At 39.4% G+C, this 21,521-nt stretch overlaps 1 protein-coding gene and 1 long non-coding RNA gene across 7 annotated transcripts in view; one reads left to right on the top strand and one right to left on the bottom strand.

Annotated features, from left to right (window-relative positions):
- Nucleotides 1-21,521, top strand: part of cnc (cap-n-collar) — a 603,426-nt gene that overhangs the window by 567,616 nt on the left and 14,289 nt on the right. For all 5 annotated transcript variants that reach the window (XM_068364732.1, XM_068364731.1, XM_068364730.1 and 2 more), the window contains one exon: nucleotides 8,481-8,588. In XM_068364732.1, coding sequence (XP_068220833.1) covers nucleotides 8,481-8,588 — 108 coding nt within the window. The remainder of the gene's footprint in view (nucleotides 1-8,480; nucleotides 8,589-21,521) is intronic.
- LOC137632663 (uncharacterized) overlaps nucleotides 6,617-21,521 on the bottom strand; it is a 290,790-nt gene continuing 275,885 nt past the window's right edge. Inside the window, exons 4-5 of one of the 2 annotated variants that reach the window (XR_011042076.1) lie at nucleotides 14,331-14,444; nucleotides 6,617-7,529 (exon numbers count right to left, since the gene is read on the bottom strand). This is a non-coding gene — a long non-coding RNA (uncharacterized lncRNA). The remainder of the gene's footprint in view (nucleotides 7,530-14,330; nucleotides 14,445-21,521) is intronic. The other variant, XR_011042077.1, reaches the window with a different exon arrangement.

Genomic DNA, 21,521 nt, shown 5'->3' with positions numbered 1-21,521 from the left:
CTCTCTCTCTCTCTCTCTCTCTCTCTCTCTCTCTCTCTCTCTCTCTCTCTCACTTTTATAATACATTGCCATCAAGTTTCTCTTTTTATGGTGTATAAGCACTTGATTTTAAGTCTCTCTCTCTCTCTCTCTCTCTCTCTCTCTCTCTCTCTCTCTCTCTCTCTCTCTCTCTCTCTCTCTCTCTCTCTCTCTCCGAGAGCAAAATTTAATATTTAACGCTTTTTCTCTAAAAGGAGATATGAATAGTGTCATTTTCTAAGTGCAGTATTGCTTAATGAAATCTGAAAATTCATAAAGAAAGAAAAGTTACTTGAGTTCGTTTTTTATTAATATTTTATGTTCATGGAGCAGAAAAACATATCCTGCGAGTGTATAGAACTCACGAATTTGAATGTGCAATGGAAAATGCTCTAGAGATGACTAGAATGTATGATGTTAAGAAGGCTGCCTCGGGAGTCTTCACATATAACCTTACAATTTTGTGCCGAGTCATGATTGTATGTGACGTTTTCTAGAACCCTCCGCGAATAACGGTTTGCCTTTTCTTTGTTCCTTACTTTTTTTTTTCTTTATATCAATATAAAACAGTAATTGTGGTGGAAATGATGTTGCTAACCTTGGTAGGCTTTGAAACCAGTGCCCTTGGAAGGCGATCATCACAAAGATATAACTAAAACTGAACTTCTAACAAAAAGAAAATTCGCCAAAAGATGACTCTTGGTTGATTATTTTCTGCCACATGTTAACGTATCGCGTCGAGATAAAAGGCCAATGTGTGGTACAGTATACGTAATGTAAAGGACAAGGCTAGGGAAGCTCGTCTGAGATAATATGATCATGTAAGAAAAAGAGAGGATGTGGAACTAATCAAGAGAGCTAAGAACATGCCAGTGAGGAGTTTTGGCGAGGTGAGACTGGGGGATACAAGGAATAGAAATATATGAAAAAAGCTGTCAGAATAAATATTGATACCCAATATCAATAAGTTCCCACCACGTGTGTGCGTGTGTGTGTTTTTCTTTTACTATTAAATCATCTGTCTGTTTGTGCAGTATAATAGAACTGAAGAGTAGTACGCTTGAAGTGCAAATTGTCTGATAGAATGTTATCTGACGTTTCAATCCTTATTCCAAATGTGAATGCTTCTTTATTTAGTTCACTTTTACAAATGGCGTCTTTGGAATTATGGAAAAAAAAGACCTCAACCTCGATGGGCCATGGAAGTACAGGATTGAATAGATAATGGAAAAACAACTAGTGTCAAGTCTAATTGTATATATGGGTGTATAGTTTCAAGGGTAGAAGATATATTATGTGTTAGTGTAATTCTTCGTAAAATAAGCCTTTTGCATTTTAGATCTAATTTCAGTAAGTTTAATATTTTATCGATGTTGATAAGGCTAAATAGAAATAGATTATAAGGATATATATATATAATATATATATATATATAATATATATATATATATATATATATATATATATATATATATATATATATATATATATATTTGTGTGTGTGTGTGTGTGTGAAATACTCATTTTATTGACTCGAGCATCTGATAACTACATTTAATGTAGGAGATTTGCATTAATGGTTACACATACACATTAGATCAATAATACAGCGTCAGCCACTGCCTCAATTTGAACTAGAGAAGCACAAGTGCAGACCTCCGCCACAGTAGCTTATTTGTCGAAACCAGCTTGTCTTTCACAGAATCAATTTAGGCAGTAGGCGTATTTGAAGTCTGTGACAATCATCTGCGAACTTGGGGTTAAGGTTAGGGTTAATTCGGTCGACTTTCAACTCGACCTTGACCTTTGACCTAGGACTTTCAAAATGGAATCACTTCCACGTCTCAACATGAGTTTCACTACTTAATGAGTAAAATTGTGGTTAGGAAGTTGTTCACAAACAAACAGGGGCGAAAACATAACCTCTTACCAACTTCGTTGATAGAGGTAATAACAATTATGGCTAAATATTTTCCCACGCTGTATATGAGTTCACGTGTCAGTTTTAGGCGTTTTCAAAACTTAGTATGACATGTCATATAGCTTATCAACATCTAATGTTTCTTATCTGTGGTGAGCAATTCAGAAAGTAGTGATTCATCCCTTGTGGTTTTGAGGTTGTAACGTTGCAAACCTTTTTAAAACAATTTGTATCTTTACCACATATTTCGAGCCCCTTGTTTTTGTGTTTTATATAATATTATCTTCTAAATTAATATTGAAATTGATTAGCACGATTTGTTAGTCTTTTTTATCTTTATTTCTCATCGTGTAGTTCGTTTCTTCGCTCTCAATTTTTGCTGCTGTGATAGTGACTGTTCTATTGGAGTTATCTACCTCGAAATATATTTCACGCTTAGTTCATCACGAACATAGTGATACCGGTAGCGAATTATTGTGTTCTGCTGTAATTTAACCGGTAAAAATAGTTATTTGGTGATAATTCTAGCAGGGAGATTATTTAGTATATTCCCTTTGTTTTGAATTTAGAATACAGCTGCTTTATTTATATAAAGGAGGAATAATTAGATTATTAAATCAGATTTACATTGATAAATCAGTCGAATTGGGTATAATATCGTATATTCCCACGCTTGCAACAAAGCACAGACATTTGAAGGACTAATCTTAGTTGGAAGTTGGTATTCTCGCTGCTCAGAATGACGTGGCAGAAAAGCAACTCTGGTTCATGATAATAGATGGCGCGGTGTGTTTTTCTTCCTAGAATCTTGCCATATGCTTTCATTCTCTTGGTATTTACTGCTTATATGCTAATATCAACGATTCACTTATAATTTCTGATTAAAATATGTAGTTCAGCGCTATATTCATCCATAGGGTATACATTCCATATCGATGTATCTAAAATGGGATATTGAAACTGGCAACTTTAGTAAAATATGCACCATGCCATATGATCTCAATCTCTTCGTGTTAGTATATAAGATATAGATTATATTTACTTTAGATTAAAGTCTCAAAAATATAGAATAGAGAATTATAACATCTTAATAGCCGCTAGACATTTCGCTGTATATTTCGGAAATACACAAAAAGGCCTAAAATAGAAATTGGCAACTTTAGGAATGTTATGATTGGTCGACTGCTGCATGTGAGCGAGGCAGACGAAGACCAGAAGTAAACAACATTGCCGTGAATGGCAGTTGTAGTATTCAGAATATTCAGTGCAAATTGTGTAGCAACGCAATTCTTGAACTATATAACTGAACAGTGTTCGCGAGGATTGTAGAAACTGGTGTGTTGGTTATGTTGTTGATTTTATCGTGCGGAACGTCGAAAAGAATTATAATTCTAGAGCTGGAATAATCTTCCTGTGAGTTAGATAGCACACTAGCTAATAGCAGTAAGGACTAGTTGCAGTTGCCGCTGAGTCACCTTGCAATTGCTTTCCCTCTGCCTAGCTGTCATCTGTACTTGTGCTAAGGCCGTATCGAGTTTCGTTGAAAAGAAATGTCGCTAAGCGATTTCTTGAGTTTCCTAGAAAAGATGTTACTATGCGATTTCTAAATTTGCTAATCCTTTGGCTAATAGGGCAATGCTAGCATAAGGCTGGGAATAGCACTTACTAGGTTTTTGCCTATGAATTTATTCGATGCCATTTCATCTAAGAATTGACCTTATCACAATAATAATAGTTAATGACTTCCCAAAGTGGGAAATATAAGTGATGGTAATTTTGATAGGCCATCCATGCCCGACCAAATGTATTCTAGTCTAGAAACCAAGTCTGTCTAGCATCTAAACTGTCTAGCTTAGATGCATATATGACATCAATTAGAGATAGAACTTCCTTGCTCAAGCTGTTTTCAACAAATATATTTTTGGCTTAGGCCCTATTTGTTATAAACTAACCTTATCTTAAGTAAATTTGAGACCTTAAGCTTTCAGAAGCACTGAAAGGCCCAAGGTGTAGTCAGGTCTGAATAAAATTGTAGAAGCAAGAATACCCAATTGCAGAAGTTAAGATGTCTTCTAAGGGATATATACGAATTTTAGAAAACCAAAGGACCATGCTGTTAATGATGTTTGTAGTGAGCAGACCATAGATCATACTAAATCTCAGTGGAAATATTCTCAACCTTTTTTTCCTAATCAACTACCAAAAACATGGGTGGAAGTGAAGAAAGCTCCCCTGCTGTGTGTCAACCACAAGTTCGTGAATGTTTCAGTTTTTACAGTACATTCGCCAAATTAGTTCCAGGTAAGATGGCATAGTCCAGTGTTACCAGATTTTGAAAATTGACAAGAAGTTGCCAGTACATTGAAATAATAGGCAGAAATTATATTTATGGTAGCATTAACATCCAAAACTAAAGATATTTTTTTTTATTAAATATTTATTGATCAAGGGTAATAAATATCAACATGCTATATACAAGATACTTTTGTTGAATAAAGCAGTTCTAAGTGTCATAAACGTCTGTAAGTACCCAAATAATATACATAAAGTTTGGTCAGCTAACACTGTAGCGCATGTACACCAGATAGAGATTATATTATGGCCTCTTGGTTCTTGATTTCTTCTTAGTGCCTAAAATATATGTCCCTCGGACTAGATGGTCTTCATTTGACTGGTACTGCAGTGTGAGTACAGCTCATAGGGATTAGGCTAATGCTGCTTCGATTTCTATTCCTTCTCTGTTAATAGAATATACTTCACACTGACCAGATGATCTTTGTGGTATGCGGCATATACCATTTGAATGTACACAATCGTATTGTAATATGTAAGAATAGGAAAAGGCCTGATTGGTCTGATGCAACATTTAGTTTTAAATGATTTATAAGTCCTTGAAGATTCAGCAGTGTACATACGCTAGTATACATAGACATTGTACTTGTTTTAGGTTAAAAATGTGATACTGATTAGAAGCAGTTAGCATTTCTTTCAAATGTATCCAAATGGGCCATGAAACTTTCAGCCATATCCAAGAACCACATCACGTTCAGAAGGTTCTCGTTCCCGTTAATGTTTCTAATTATCTAATTGACACTTATTACTATTCACAGTTTTAAAGAAAAATGTTGTATGGTTATGGTATGTTTTATCTCAATATAGCAATGTTATGAAATTTCAGTTATGACTGATTGCCCTCATAGAGGAAATGTTTCAATAATTTGTGTCTATCCACTTGTCTTCAACCATCACTAACTAGGGGTTCTTGTAATTTTCCATTCATAACACATAACCTGCTAACCTCATTTCAGGAGTTATGACATTTATGGTTAATCAGTGATATGTATTATCTTGAATTCATTATTATGTAGTGTCTTAAGATTTTCAATATTATGGATAAAGCATAATTATTAATTTAAACCGTGTAAACTGAAATGTTTTACTCTCATGACACTTTCTCCATTTTGTTTTTCTCAAATGTCTAGTTCCCAAGCACAGTTAGTACTGATTGATATGCAGTAGTTGTTAGAGGTTATATTGTATTGCAATTTCATAATGGTGGCTAGCTTTAGCTAAAAGTCTGACAGAAATAACTAGAAGTAAAGACGGACGGAACAAAATATTTTTGTTAGAAATTATTTGATAAAGGGTAAACTAGCCTATTCGTAGAATACAGCATTAATTAGTGGGTTTGTATTAATTATTAAAAAGCGGGAGATTATCTGAATTGAACTTAGAGCTCTAACAGAGCTGGCCTGAATAAATTTGGGAAGGAATAATTAGACATACTGTATGCAATAAAAAATAAATGGGGTTAAACTTGTTACATTTTAGATTAGATAAATGTAATTGCTTTTTTAATTATATACAGTAAACTTTTTATTACCTTTGATAAATTTGGTAGTGTAAATTTTATTACATTATACTAGTGCCAGAGGAGACATTTTATTGAATTTTTAATGTACTATTAGGCAATTTCATGTCGTTGCTAGTGCTTTAAAAATAACCAGCGTACCACATCCAGTCTCAAGAGTGTATCTTCTTGTTAGTATGCTACACTTAATAATAGTCTCTGTACTTGGTTATTTGGAGGCTGTCTGTTCTTTATAGAATAACTAGGGTATAGTCTCTGTACTTGGTTATTTGGAGGCTGTCTGTTCTTTATAGAATAACTAGGGTCCTTTTATGTAAATGCCAAGTGTCGCTATACCTAGTGATGCCTCTGTATTCCAGCTGTAGTTGGTTAAATCACAGGAGAGCCTGTTTTTGGCCTTTTCAAGGCTTTCATGCCCGGCCTGTTTTTTTTTCCCCAGGATAATTGGAATGTGCTGTATGTACTGGAATGAGATTATTGATGAACATTCAGTCGAGATATTATAAAGAATTAGATTTTATAAATGTACATTTTTCATGTCTTTTGCACATGGTACTGTTTGGCACATGCTTACTGAAAAATTTACAAGAGAAGAGTTTCAAAAACACTGTAGCTGTGTGTTTTAGGCTTTTATGAGATTGGAGGTTAATCGTCTCTTACATATTGAATGAGTTGAGGTGAAAGGAAGGTCTAGGTGCATTACATTAACAAGAGTGGATAACTTATAAACTGTTCCTGAATACCTACAAACTTACAATTAAAGATTTCTTATTCTTGGCTGTTCAATTTACAGGTATATTGAGTATACTGTGTGCTTTGGATGAAACAGTAAGCACATAACTTATGAAAGTTTGAATTCAAAAATTTTTATATATGCATATATATCTATATCTCTTTCTGAGTGGGGATACTTAAAGTTGTAAAGGTGTTTACATATTGCCATTATCAGCAAAGTTGTACGAGTCAGGGCCACCCATGCTAGGTTAGTTTACTATGAGTGATCAGACATAAAATCTCCCACCATCACCAATTAGCACTGGCCAGCGTGACGTCAATGTTTCCTTCAGGAATCCTTGTGTTTTCTTAACTTCTATAAGTTTTTCGGTCAAAGATTCTGGTTAAAGAAACGATGATTTTTTCCTTTTCATTTATTCTGTTCACTTCAGCACTGTTTTGACAAACCTTTATCAAGTGATTTTTAATTATCATAATTTAGATTCCTTTTTATTGAAAATGTACAAAATTTCATAGATCCTTAGACTATGAAGAGTATAATGGTTGTTAACCCTTTTACCCCCAAAGGACGTACTGGTACGTTTCACAAAAGCCATCCCTTTACCCCCATGGACGTACCGGTACGGTACTTCCTTGCAAAAAAATGCTATAAAAAATATTTTTTTCATGTTTTTGATAATTTTTTGAGAAAATTCAGACATTTTCCAAGAGAATGAGACCAACCTGACCTCTCTATGACAAAAATTAAGGCTGTTAGAGCAATTTAAAAGAAATATACACCAAAATGTGCTGGAAAAAAGTAACCCCTTGGGGGTTAAGGGTTGGAAATTTCCAAAAAGCCTGGGGGTAAAAGGGTTAATATACTTATATACACATAGACATGTGCGTACACACTCAGAAATACAAGCAGGTTTGCACCACTACAGAGATTGTCCGTATCGCTATCTGTTTTAGTGTTGGCCTTTGGAGGGTAGTTGCTCATATCTGAGGAAGACAGATCCAGCATAAAGAAGCCTGAGTTAAATAGAGCAAACTTGAATTTTAAATTAAAATGAGAAAAAATGTTTTGGCTTGTGTCATATGCTTTTACTTTACATCGTGTTGCATCCATAAATGAACTGACAGTACTACATGGAACTCCAGTTTGTGGAAGTAAAGATATATTCTCTGTAGAGAGGCCAACAAAAGTAAATACCTGTACTTCAACATTTTGAACTATTTATATGCTAAGCCTTTGGGAACAACATTTCCCATCATCTGAGCTAAAAACATGAAACAAATCAATAGGCATAATTATATTAAATCAATGAAATTCAGTTTAAGAGGCAAAATTCATAATAAATACATAAAAAATAAAATTAAATAAATTGAATTATAAAAAAAACAAATTACAGCAAATATATAAAAAATAAAATGAAATGTATCAAATATGCTAAAGGCAAAACAGATACTGTATTTAAATTAAAATAAAAACAGAAATAACCTGAAAAAAAATCACAAAACAATAGATATGGAGATCAAAATAATACACAGAAATAACCAGAAATACCTATAGATAAAATATTTGTCCCCACATTACTGAAAAGAATTGAATTTTTAAAAGAGAACAATTCAGTGGAATTTCTGGGAAGACAGTTCTTCACTGACCTTTGGGTCTTTTTGTGTTTATTGTTTGTGCCTTGTATCATTGTTTAGCTTTACAATAATATGTCAACACTTGTCTATATGAATATTTATGATCTGTCAGTTTTAGTCTATAGAAATATTTATGAATACCCACTCAAGTTTCAGTACTCTTTCTATTTTGACAATTTATGTTTACCAAGATAGTTAGTGTGTATATCTGACTGAAGAAGTCCATGAGAGGAATTATCAATTTATTTTGTACTTGAACTGAAAGGGTGAATGTTATTAATATATATTTATTTCTTACAGAGGTGTCTGGTGCTGGGGTTGATCATGTTCAACACAATCATACATACCACTTGCAGCCTGAGGGGTCTTCTGGTCTCACACGGCCTACTGCTCGGGATAAACAAAGAAGTGAGTTTTTTACACTATAACGCAGGCTGGTTCTGTGGTTGATTGTTAATTTTGTAATTGATGTTTTGTTTCATTTTAGATTTTTATCTTAGTAAACTTGGTTAGTCTTCAGTTCCATGAATATATTTCAGCCTTTAAAATTAATCTGTTAAGCAGTGTAACTACAATATGAAGTGTTGACAGTCACCTGTAACAACAACTTTTTGCTCTATAAAATTATATTCACTATGTTCTCCATGATGCTATTTGGTATGTTGGTTTGCCACCCCATTCTTTGTAGTCTAGCACCATGAAGTTAGAGAAATACAAAGTGAAAGCTTATGCAAGAGATAATGTGTACTATTGCATTGTGAATGTATTCTTGTGGTATTTATTCCTTCACTGTGTACAAACCTTACGTTCTTTACCATAGGAGAAGAAATTGGCGTAGGAGAAGAAATTGGCGCAAGCTGGCATACAGCTATAAGACCTAACCTGATGTAAACAACTGTTCAGTTCTTAACCTGTGGTAACAGAAGAAGCAACCCTCCCTCACACATACCTTTCTCACCTTGATCTCAGCTGTTGTTGAAGACAGAAATTTTCTCCCATGTTCTTAAGTGACTGTGGCAGTGAAACTTAATCTTGGTCATATTGCCAGTGATGGGAGATGAGAATGAGAGAGAGATTACAATAGAGGAAGTGAGGAGAGCACTAGATGAAACGAGAGTAGGAAAAGCATCGGGTATGGATGGTGTGAAAGCTGAGATGTTGAAGGAAGGGGGTGTGACTGTACTTGAATGGTTGGTGAGATTGTTTAATGTGTGTTTTGTGTTGTCAATGGTACCAGTAGATTGGGTCTGTGCATGTATTGTACCACTATATAAGGGTAAGGGAGATGTGCATGAGTGTTGTAATTCAAGAGGTATTAGTTTGTTGAGTGTAGTTGGAAAAGTGTATGGTAGAATACTGATTAATAGGATTAAGGATAAAACAGAGAATGCAATCTTAGAAGTACAGGGTGGTTTTAGAAGAGGTAGGGGTTGTATGAATCAGATTTTTACAGTTAGGCAGATATGCGAGAAATATTTAGCAAAAGGTAAGGAGGTGTATGTTGCGTTTATGGATCTGGAGAAAGCATATGATAGAGTTGATAGGGAAGCAATGTGGAATGTGATGAGGTTATATGGAGTTGGTGGAAGGTTGTTGCAAGCAGTGAAAAGTTTCTACACAGGTAGTAAAGCATGTGTTAGAATAGGAAATGAGGTGAGCGATTGGTTTCCGGTGAGAGTGGGGCTGAGACAGGGATGTGTGATGTCGCCGTGGTTGTTTAACTTGTATGTTGATGGAGTGGTGAGAGAGGTGAATGCTAGAGTGCTTGGACGAGGATTAAAACTGGTAGGCGAGAATGATCATGAATGGGAGGTAAATCAGTTGTTGTTTGCGGATGATACTGTACTGGTAGCAGACACAGAAGAGAAGCTTGACCGACTAGTGACAGAATTTGGAAGGGTGTGTGAGAGAAGGAAGTTGAGAGTTAATGTGGGTAAGAGTAAGGTTATGAGATGTACGAGAAGGGAAGGTGGTGCAAGGTTGAATGTCATGTTGAATGGAGAGTTACTTGAGGAGGTGGATCAGTTTAAGTACTTGGGGTCTGTTGTTGCAGCAAATGGTGGAGTGGAAGCAGATGTACGTCAGAGAGTGAATGAAGGTTGCAAAATGTTGGGGGCAGTTAAGGGAGTAGTAAAAAATAGAGGATTGGGCATGAATGTAAAGAGAGTTCTGTATGAGAAAGTGATTGTACCAACTGTGATGTATGGATCGGAGTTGTGGGGAATGAAAGTGATGGAGAGACAGAAATTGAATGTGTTTGAGATGAAGTGTCTGAGGAGTATGGCTGGTGTATCTCGAGTAGATAGGGTTAGGAACGAAGTGGTGAGGGTGAGAACGGGTGTAAGAAATGAGTTAGCGGCTAGAGTGGATATGAATGTGTTGAGGTGGTTTGGCCATGTTGAGAGAATGGAAAATGGCTGTCTGCTAAAGAAGGTGATGAATGCAAGAGTTGATGGGAGAAGTACAAGAGGAAGGCCAAGGTTTGGGTGGATGGATGGTGTGAAGAAAGCTCTGGGTGATAGGAGGATAGATGTGAGAGAGGCAAGAGAGCGTGCTAGAAATAGGAATGAATGGCGAGCGATTGTGACGCAGTTCCGGTAGGCCCTGCTGCTTCCTCCGGTGCCTTAGATGACCGCGGAGGTAGCAGCAGTAGGGGACTCGGCAGTATGAAGCTTCATCTGTGGTGGAAATGTGGGAGGTTGGGCTGTGGCACCCTAGCAGTACCAGCTGAACTCGGCCGAGTCCCTGGTTAGGCTGGAGGAACGTAGAGAGTAGAGGTCCCCTTTTTGTTTTTTTTTGTTTTGTTTCTTGTTGTTGTCGGCTACCCCCCAAACTTGGGGGAAGTGCCTTTGGTATATGTATGATATTCCAGGTTGGCTCACTAGCGTCTTGAGAATATTGTCCTGGGAGTCGGTCTTGATTATATCATGAATCCTTCAACTCCTTAGATTGGTTAAAGGTTTATGCCTTTACTGCCTTTGAGTTAGACTTCTTTGAAGTCTTAGAATAAAAGAACCTCTGGAGAGGGGGGTGTATTCCATCCATGTATACCGATCCGTATGGGAGCTAGCCTTTCATGGCAAACACAAGCGAGCATTAAGGGTCCTAGCTAGTGATGTGGATTCAATGTTTCAAGCTTGCTTATGGGAAGAAGTTACTTTGCGACTGAATGTATGACTTGGTCAGCAATCAAATAGCAAGATTGCTTGTAAGATACATCTCGGTACACTCAAGTAGGAGCTACCCTTTTACTTGAGATATTCTTGCCTTTTTCTCCTTTATGAGCTTTCCAACTCTTCTGGGTTTTCAGCGGATGTAGATGCTACTGCAACCTGGTGTACTAGTCTGGTAGTTCATCTATCCAGGCAGCTTAGAAGCGTTCTCACGTTCCGACATAGAGCACCCTGGTTCTTCGCAGCTCCTGGCACCGGTCTCAGTGGCTGATGACGCTAATAGGTGAAAGCTAGCGATTTGGGCTCATAGATAGCCTGAAAATTGGCGTCTAATGGTAAAACTTTTCTTAGAGTATTTTTTTGGAACATGCTATCTTTGTGTGCCTTGTAACACTGATCGCAGCACCAAAGGTGCAAGTTGTCCTTCCACTGGAGAGTTTGAGTTAAAACAAACTCAGGATCGCAGCTCAATCTAAGATCACAGTGAGTCTGGATCACACAGTTAGTCTTTGAGTCTGTGACTGTCTGACTAGGCCCCTGACATGCATGAAGCACTTGGGAATCTAGAATAAGTCGTTTCACTGCTTTACACGGACATCACTAGAGCTTAGAGCTCAAGGATGTTTTCTTTAACGAGAAACCTGTTCTTGTAAAAGCTAATTATATGCTTGTGTACTCTATCCGCCATTAAAATTTTAAGGAAGTCCTTAAGTTTCCAAAAAGTTTTGAACGGTTTGACTTTAGTATTCAGAATTCATTTACTAAGGAGACACAAATTGCTCTAGATTTGAAACATTTCTCTTTCTTTTTCTGACTCTTATCTTAGAGGCAGCCACAAGAGTTCAGTCGCGCTTGTGTGAAACACTACTCTTCCAAAGTAAATTTAAACCTTAGAATGTTCAAATACAATGGTAAAGCAGTCATCCAGCATTACGCATGGCAGCATATCGATCATGCATTAATATTTGCTGCCTCAGGAAAGTAGTAGTCAGCTGATGATGATCTGCTCCTATTCTCTAGTTCGCTAGCCAAGACAGCCAGACTAGAAGGACTGCTAAGGATTCAATTGTTCTTAAAAGAATTGGATGACATAGTAGATGTCCGCACGTTCTTAAAAAACGGCATGACATCGATGTTCGCATAGCGCAGCTCTGTGCTCAAGTGGTTGTCTGCGTCTGCTCGGTCATGTGCCTGTCAGCTACCTTTGATCTATCATTTACCAGTGTTTTCCCAGTACTGGCCAGACAGTACTACATCAGATCCCTCTCTCTGGTTACGGCTCATTTCATATCTGACGACACATTCCCAGAATAGTCTGGCCTATTTACGCATTTTCCTCTTGCCTCATACACTTGACAACTTTGAAATTACCAGACAATTATTCTTCTCTCAAAAGGTTAACTACTACATCATATCTGTTCGTTCAGTGGCTACTTTCATCTTGATAAGGGTAGAAGAGACTCTTTAGCTATGGTAAGCAGCTCTTCTAGGAAAAGGACACTCCAAAATGAAGCCATTGTAGTGTCATATCCTCTGTACCATGGTCTTCCACTGTCTTGGGTTAGAGATCTCTTGCTTGAAGGTATACTCGGGCACACTATTCTATCGTGTTTCTCTTCCTCTTGTTATTTTCAAGTTTTTATAGTTTATATATAAAAGATTTATTTTAATGTTTGTTCTTTAACATCTCTTCTAGTTCATCCTTGTTTCCTTTCCTCTCTAGGTTATTTTCCCTGTTAGAGCCCTTGGGCTTATAGCATCCTGCTTTTCCAACTGGGTTTTTAAGTATCAATGATAATAAAAGGAGAATCCTATACAATATAAATCTGAGCAGGTGCTCAGTTTGTAATGCATGATTATAGGAATGTTTTTACCTCCCAAGGGCTCTGTATGCAAGGTGCCAATGCAGTAGTCGTTCTTACGCACACTCTCGGAACGGTTACTATGGTGCCCTCCATGCCTTTGGCATGTCGGTCTTAGCCAGTTGCCCTGGAGGCCCAATCTTGTCACCTTTCCTTGTCAGCTCAGTCTAGTATAGTACTTGATTAATTTGAGTCCTAAATTTGTATTAGATATTGTGAGGAATAAATAAGCTTCTATCAGCTAGTGTATCCTTGTGTGAAGTACATTCTTTGTTTGTAGAGGACTGTTGTACTCCTTCCTCATTGGTTATTGAAAATGCAGTAGCTTAGCAGAGGTGCTTATACTGTAAATGGATTACAGTATATGCATTTAGCTGAGACTAGGCCAAAGATAGGAAAGTTTAACAGAAGAAAAGGGAAAGAAGTCTTAGGGGGGGTTAAGTATCTATTTTCTGGGTTTTGCCCTTCTTCCCTTCAGGCCACATCTTTGCTTGTAGGACAAGTTAGTTGTTCAGTGATTCAAGATGTGGAAGCTTTTAGTCTTGATTATTTAAAAGGGGAACTTAGTTCTGAGTTTACTGGCTTGTTAAATAATAGGCTTGGGAATAATGAAATGCTTTTGAATAATACTCTTACCGAAGTTTCAAGCATGTTGGTATGAACTTATCCATCCTTCAGCAGATCATGTTTTGCGAGTCATTTATGCAAAGCAATGCCTGTTTCTGCCCATATTCCCATAAAGGAACAGGTCATGCCAGTCCCTTATGCAAAGCATGGGCCTTTTTTACGAAAGTCAGTTGATGCTAACCTCTTTAAGAGAAGGAGTTGATTATGTCCTCTAAATTTTGCACCTGTTTCTACACAGCAACAGTTTCCTATATTGTATTACTCCTATTTTTCATATTAAAGCTTGCAAAGAACCATATAACAGTATCACATTAATACCAGAAGGGGAGATCATTTACACCTGATAGGAGATTAATGTAGCAGGTTATTTTTTTCTTTTTATGATGCAAGTTTAAGTTTTCTCTTTATGCATAACTTATATATACCCTCACTATCCACAGGTGGCATAATGCCAATTTCAAGTATTCAACTAACTTTCACTACTGTACCTGTTTCTGTAATCTTGTGCTGGCACAGGAATGACTCCTATCTGTAGTGCAGCACATATTCACAGCGGATCTCCATTTGTGGCCCTACCAAACCAAAGGAAGTTTTAGTTAAACCTGTAATTAATGAAGTTTGAAATTAATGGAATAAGAAAAAGGCAGATTTATATTCTTAACAAATCAGGCCTCTACAACCTACAATTTTAAAAAGATCAAATTAATTTCTTTTTTAATAAAAATTATTTAACATGCTCAAAAGTTCTGTTGATGGAAGCTAGAGATTTTTCCATTCCCCGATTTTCATTATTTATCGTCAACAAGTTTGACAAAGAACCCCTTTTGGTCTCGGAGGAAGTGGTTCACAAACCTTGGGCCTCTTCTAAGATGACCAATTCAATTACTAAATAGGGAAGAACTTTTAAGATCAATTTGTCGATTATTTCACCGAAACCCCCTCATATGACAGGTAACGCAGGAAAACTCTCCTTCATATAAAAACTGAAGGTTTTCAAAACCATCTTGATTCCTTTTACTACTATATTATGCCAGCAATTTTCTTGGTGTAAGGTTAGGAACATGTCTGCGACTCTAGTATTACGTTAAAGGTTTATGCTGTTGAGATCGGTTCTGCAATATGTTGGTTTGAACTTTGCCACTAGCATTGAGATGTGGAATACTATTACGTCATTTATTATTGAGAAACCAACAACTCCAAATCAAATTATAGCCATGTATGTGAAATTTGGATGATTTAATAAGGTTTTTGAGAGGTCTTCAATTTGAACCTTTGGAAAGGGTTTCCTTCAAGTCTTTCACAATTAAGGCTTTGCTTCTTGTAGTGTTAGCATCAGCTAGAATAGCCAGTCAGTTATTGGCTGTCGCAATGCTAGTGGGCTTCAATCGTAGAATGCCTTTATTCTACTTTTACCAAACTTTAGAGCTAAATATTTTAAGACTAAAGGTACAGTATTACCTCATTCTTATCTTATTCCTCCTCTAAATTACCCCTTATCCACTGAGGAATAAAGGAATAATCCCACATTTATTCACTCCTATTGAAATCTACTCATTTACTTACAAGTGGTGTTTTCATTATTTTTGATGTTCAAGGTTCACAAGGAAGGGAAAATCTAGGTTCTAACATTGGCATATGCCCCTTTTTTTTCCAAATTAATCTGTATAATGTAAAACTTTGTAAATTTCAGGACAATTTTTAGAGCTTTGATAAAGCGTGGCATTGTCATTGGAAAAGTAGCAACACCAGGGTAAAGTGTTGTGCCATGGCAATGATGAAGCTTTACTGTGTACATTTACAGCCTTGAAATTGTACTTGAAATCTAAACAGACATGAGGTGTGGTTATAAATCTTTTTAGTGGTCTATATAAACCTACAATACCATTTTCAAATTATTCAATGTTTGTATTTTTGAAGAATCATATTGATGTTCAATCAGTTGGATGAAGCTTGTTTACCAGATTTGGTGAAGTTAATGCTCACGATATTAGAGGTGTAGATATTTCTCTCGAGTCTTTTCCTGAAATTTATCCTATGATGAATTTTTGGGGACAGCTCAATAGCAGCTAATTTCTATGTAACTCATAATTTAAGAAGTGTCAAGTTTAAATTTTATGAATGTTTTACCCCTGTGTGAGTTGAGTAGTGGGAGCAAGGGAGTTTTTTGAGGTTTTGTAGATTGATTAAGGAGGTGAGATTTGTTTTATTGTCATTTTTTAAATATAAAACTTACCCGCTGGTTATATAAAAGAGCTGAAGTCCCTGACGCCAGGGCAGAAAATTCAAATCTCGCGCTATCGAAGATACGCCAGGTGTACCAACCGCACCCTAGCGGTAGAACAGGTGGAACTACACACCAACTCCAGTTCTTCTCTCTGCCGTCATAGCTGACTGACATACAGAAGTTCGCTCTCGTGTTTTTACTCTCTTGGGAAGTTGTTTGGTGATGTACAACGTTCTTTTTTGAGTTTAAGCTATCGTTGATTAATTTTCCTTGGTTCTTATCTTGAAATCTTTTTGTTTGAGATTTTCTTTATTGTTTTTTCCCTTACTTTTTGCTTGTCGGTCTCTCACGTTAACTTTAAAATGGCCGACTCCTCCCCTGCTCAGCGTAGGTGTGTTAGTGAGGGTTGTCGTACACGACTTCCTAATGGATCTATTGATCCTCATTCTATTTGTGTAAAATGTAGGGGTAAATTTTGTTCATTAGATGATAGGTGTAATGAGTGTCTTTCCTTAACTAATGATGATTTTGTTACTTACGATCGTTATGTTAGGAGATTAGAGAGAGATAGAGTTAGGCGTAGTTCTTCCCGATCTGTGGATAGAACCTTACCTAATTTACCTGTTCCTAATCCTGTTCCTTCCCCTGTGGTGGTAGATCAGGAACCTACTATGAAGGACATGTTTACTGCTATTTTGTCTCTTGGTGAGAAAGTTGAGTCCTTAGCAGCCGATAGAAATACTATCTTTTCAGAGTTAAAGGTATTGAAAAACCGTGATCCTATCGGAACTGTGGAAAGTGTTTCAGTGTCTGATGTGGTACCGAAGAATCGTGACTCTCTCGGTGTTGTGACAAGTGTTGATAATGTGGTTAGTGTTGCGGAAGGTGCGTCGACACGGGTGTCTGATGTGGTACCGAAGAATCGTGACTCTCTCGGTGTTGTGACAAGTGTTGATAATGTGTTTAGTGTTGCGGAGGGTGCGTCGGCACGATCTTGTCGTTCACCTAGCCTTAGACCTCTTTCGAGCTCTCGAACCCATGGGAGAAGTAATGTCGAACGGCTTAAGGGAACGAGAAGCATCATCAATCGTGCAGACGTCCCCTCGAACGTTCCTGTTGCCGTAGCTCAGGTCGTTCACCCTCATCGTAGGAAAGGTGAGGTTCATACGTTATCCCCGTCTTCCGATGAAGGGTCGGGGAGTGAGATCTGGCGGCGAGCGTCGAGACCGCTTAAACGCTCCCATGTTGATTCACAGCGTCGGGAATCGCCTGTGCGGCCAGGATGTAGTTCGTGGGGTTCACCGGAACGTTTCCGTTCTCCCAGCGCTTGCACTCCAGCCAAACGTTCAGATCACCGTGTTCGTGCGGATATGATTCCTTCCGATTCGGACCTTGTAACTATTCATGCACCTCCTCTTCCATCGGATTGGCTTTCTTCCCCTGAAATGCGTGGTGACATTAGTGCGAATCTTCCTTCTAGGAGTTCTGTTGATCCGAAATGGACTGCGCTTTTGTCTATGAAGGAACAACTCTCGTCGTTGATGGATTCTTATCAACCAGGTGTTGGCGTTGTGTCTGGGCGTTCGATGTCAGACCAGTTATCGCACAAACGTTCGATGGTATATGGCCTTGACGAGTTATCACTTAGACGGTCTCCCATTCACAGTGTTCAACGCCAGGTTGATTTTGATGAGTCGCGTCAGAGAGTTTTGGTTGACCAGTTTGCGTTTTCTGGTCGCGGGGAAGAGCATCGGCGTCGACAAGTGGACGAGACGCGGCAACAATTTGAAGTAGTGGATCGCCCGCGGCAACAACTTTTGGACGCGGCGCGTCAAAACATTGGTTTACAGCGGCGACATCCTGACTACTTTGATCGCTCGCAGCAACAGTCCTCGGACTTTACGCGACCTCGCGGCGATCTTCAACAGTTACCTTCTGATTTCAAGCGTTCTTCTGTTCAACAACAGTCGAATTCTAAGCGGTCTAAGCAGTTGTTGGTTGAGGATGATCGTCTACATGTCCGTGTTTCGCATCAATCTACTTCTACTTCTCCCCACCAAATTGACTCAGATGTTGGCCTTGACAGGCAGTCCCATCCAGACGTTGTTCCTTCGGTTCAGGCTGCAGCTGTTGCTGCACTGCCAGAAGACGAACCAGAGGAAAAGTCGGATGAGGATAATCCTATTGAGGAAGTCTCTGAGAATGAGGAGGAGAAGCATTATCAGCATGCTGTGGACCTTCGCAAGTTTATGCTTATTTTGACTGGTATTTTCCCGGATTCTTTTACCCCTGTGGCCCCTCGTTCTCCGCCTTCTGAATTCATCTTAGGTAAAGCCACTAAGGTTCCAGTTTACACCAAGATGGTTCTTTCTCGATCTTCTAAGCGGGCCTTGAAGTTAATGGGTTCTTGGTTGGACTCCAAGAAAGCTTTTGGCAAGACGGCCTTTGCCTTTCCTCCCGCTAGGTTAGCCTCTAAATCTAGTGTGTGGTATGAGACTGGTGAAGTGTTGGGCTTGAGTTTTCCTTCTTCTGCACAAGGGGATTTTTCAAGTTTGGTAGATGCTTCTCGTCGTCTTGCCTTAAGGAAGACGAAGATTTGGTGGTCCATTCCAGAGTTCGACCATTTGCTTAAAGGTCTTTTCAGGGCCTTCGAAGTTTTTAATTTTTTGGACTGGGCTTTGGGGGCTTTGAGTAAGAGGGTCTCTGATATGACGGAAACGGACACTAGTGGTTTGGTTCATTTGATGTCCTGCTTGGACAAAGGTGTGAGAGATGGCTCCAACGAACTTGCTGCCTTGTTTACAGCTGGAATTCTCAAGAAAAGGGCCACGATGTGCTCCTTCCTCTCCGCAGGAGTGTCTCCTTATCAGAAGACAGGCCTTCTTTTCGCACCTTTGTCTAATTCTTTATTTCCTCAGGAATTAGTGGGCGAGGTGGCTACTGCTCTCACTCAGAAGGCCACACATGACTTAGTTACTCATTCGACTAGGAAAGTTTTGCCTCCGTCATTCTCCTCTCGAAAACCTAAGGAATCTTCTTCTGGGTTTCGTCCTCAGTCCTTTCGTGGGAAGCCCTCTGGAAGAGGCTCTTTTAAACCAGAAGGAAGGAAACCTAGAGGCAGAGGGGGCAAGTCCGGCCGAGGTAAAGTCTGACTGCCCTCTCCTTCAGACAGCAGTGGGGGCCAGGTTGACTCACTTTTGGGAGGCTTGGGAGAGGAATGGAGCGGACCCCTGGTCCGTCCAGGTGTTAAAGGAAGGCTACAAGATCCCCTTCCTGACCAATCCTCCTTTAGTCACAGATCCAGTGGATCTTTCGCCCAAATACAGAGAGGGTCCCAAGAAACAAGCCATGCTTCTACAGATGTCTCTTTTATTAGAGAAACGAGCAATAGAGGAAGTGCAAGATGTTACGTCTCCGGGGTTTTACAACCGCCTTTTTCTAGTACCCAAGAGTTCCAGGGGGTGGAGACCGGTTCTGGACGTAAGTGTGCTCAATGGTTACGTCCAAAACTCGACGTTCACCATGGAGACTCAGAAAACAGTTCTGGCAGCTGTGAGGAAGGACGATTGGATGGTCTCTTTAGATCTTCAGGATGCCTATTTCCACCTTCCGATTCATCCCAGCTGCAGACGTTATCTGAGGTTCATGGACGGAAACAAGGTCTTCCAGTTCAGGGCTCTTTGTTTCGGACTCTGCACGGCTCCTCTATTGTTCACCAAGATCATGCTGAACGTGGCAAGCATGCTGCATTCGAGGGGAATCAGGGCCTCTCTGTATCTGGACGATTGGCTGATAAGAGCCTCCTCAGCCGATTGTTGTTTGAAGGACCTCAAGATGACTTTGGATCTCTCTAGAGAACTGGGTCTCCTGGTGAGCTCGAAAAAATCACAACTCATTCCATCCCAGGAGATTCTTTATTTGGGGATGGAGATTCACAGTCGGAGTTTTCGGGCTTTTCCGTCGTCGGTGAGAATCCAAGCAGCCCTCCTAAAAGTACGAACGTTCCTGAAGAGAGATCTTTGCTCCGTCAGAGATTGGATGAGTCTTCTGGGGACTCTCTCGTCGTTAGAGAAGTTCGTGACCCTGGGGAAGTTGTTCTTGCGTCCTCTTCAGTTTCATCTCAACCGCCATTGGAAGAAAGGGGACAGCCTCGACAGGGATTGCATTCCCATCTCGACTTCCATCAAGTCTCATCTTCAATGGTGGAACAACGAGCCCAGACTGAAAGAAGGCTTGTCTTTACTTCAGAGGAACCCAAACCTCGTGTTGTGTTGCGACGCCTCCAACTCGGGGTGGGGAGCCACTCTAGAGAAGCAGGAACTTTCGGGGACTTGGACGGTGGAGCAAACCTCTCTCCACATCAATCAAAAAGAGCTTTTAGCTATTCATCTGGCTCTCATCGGCTTCGAAAAGCAGATCAGGGGCAAGGTAGTCCAAGTCAATTCGGACAGCACGACAGCTCTGGCCTATATTGCGAAACAAGGCGGGACCCACTCTTGGTCTCTGTTCGAGATTGCAAGACTGCTCCTCATCTGGGCGGAGGAAAGGAAGGTGACTCTTTTGACGCGGTTCATCCAGGGAGTCAACAATGTGAGCGCAGACAGACTCAGCAGGAAAGGTCAGGTTCTCTCCACAGAATGGATTCTGCACCCGGACATCTGCAAGAGTCTGTGGCGGTTATGGGGTCGACCTCTCGTGGATCTCTTTGCCACCGCGAAGACCAAACGACTAGAGTGTTACTGCTCTCCGGTTCCAGATCCCGAAGCTTTTCACATAGACGCTTTTCTGATGAACTGGTCACACATGGAGGTTTATGCCTTTCCTCCGTTCAAGATCCTTTACAAAGTGATTCAGAAGTTCGTTTCACACGAGGAGACCAGAATGACACTGATAGCTCCGTTCTGGCCGTCAAGGAGCTGGTTTCCAGAGGTACTGGAATGGATGGTGGATGTCCCGAGAAGCCTTCCCATGAGACCCGATCTTCTCAGACAACCTCACTTGGCCCGAAATCATCAAAACCTCCGAGCTCTACGTCTGACTGCCTTCAGACTATCGAAAAACTCGCTAGAGCTAGAGGATTTTCGAAGAAGGCAGCCAAGGCAATTGCAAGGGCAAGAAGGTCTTCAACCATCAAGGTGTATCAGTCCAAGTGGGAGTTGTTCAGGGAATGGTGTAGAACTAACGCGATTTCCTCTTCCAGTACATCGCTTTCCCAAATAGCTGATTTTTTCTTGGACCTTAAAACTAAGCATAACTTCTCGTCATCAACTATTAAAGGTTACAGGAGTATGTTGGCGACGGTTTTTCGACACAGGAACCTAGACCTTTCTGATAATAAGGATCTACGAGATTTACTTAGGTCTTTTGATACGACCAAGAAGATTCAAACGGCTCCCATCGCCTGGAATTTGGATGTTGTCCTTAAATTTCTCATGAGTGACAGATTTGAGCCTTT

Source organism: Palaemon carinicauda, chromosome 41, assembly GCF_036898095.1.
Source record: "Palaemon carinicauda isolate YSFRI2023 chromosome 41, ASM3689809v2, whole genome shotgun sequence".
Lineage (NCBI taxonomy): Eukaryota > Metazoa > Arthropoda > Malacostraca > Decapoda > Palaemonidae > Palaemon > Palaemon carinicauda.
This window is presented reverse-complemented; position numbering and strand designations above follow the sequence as displayed.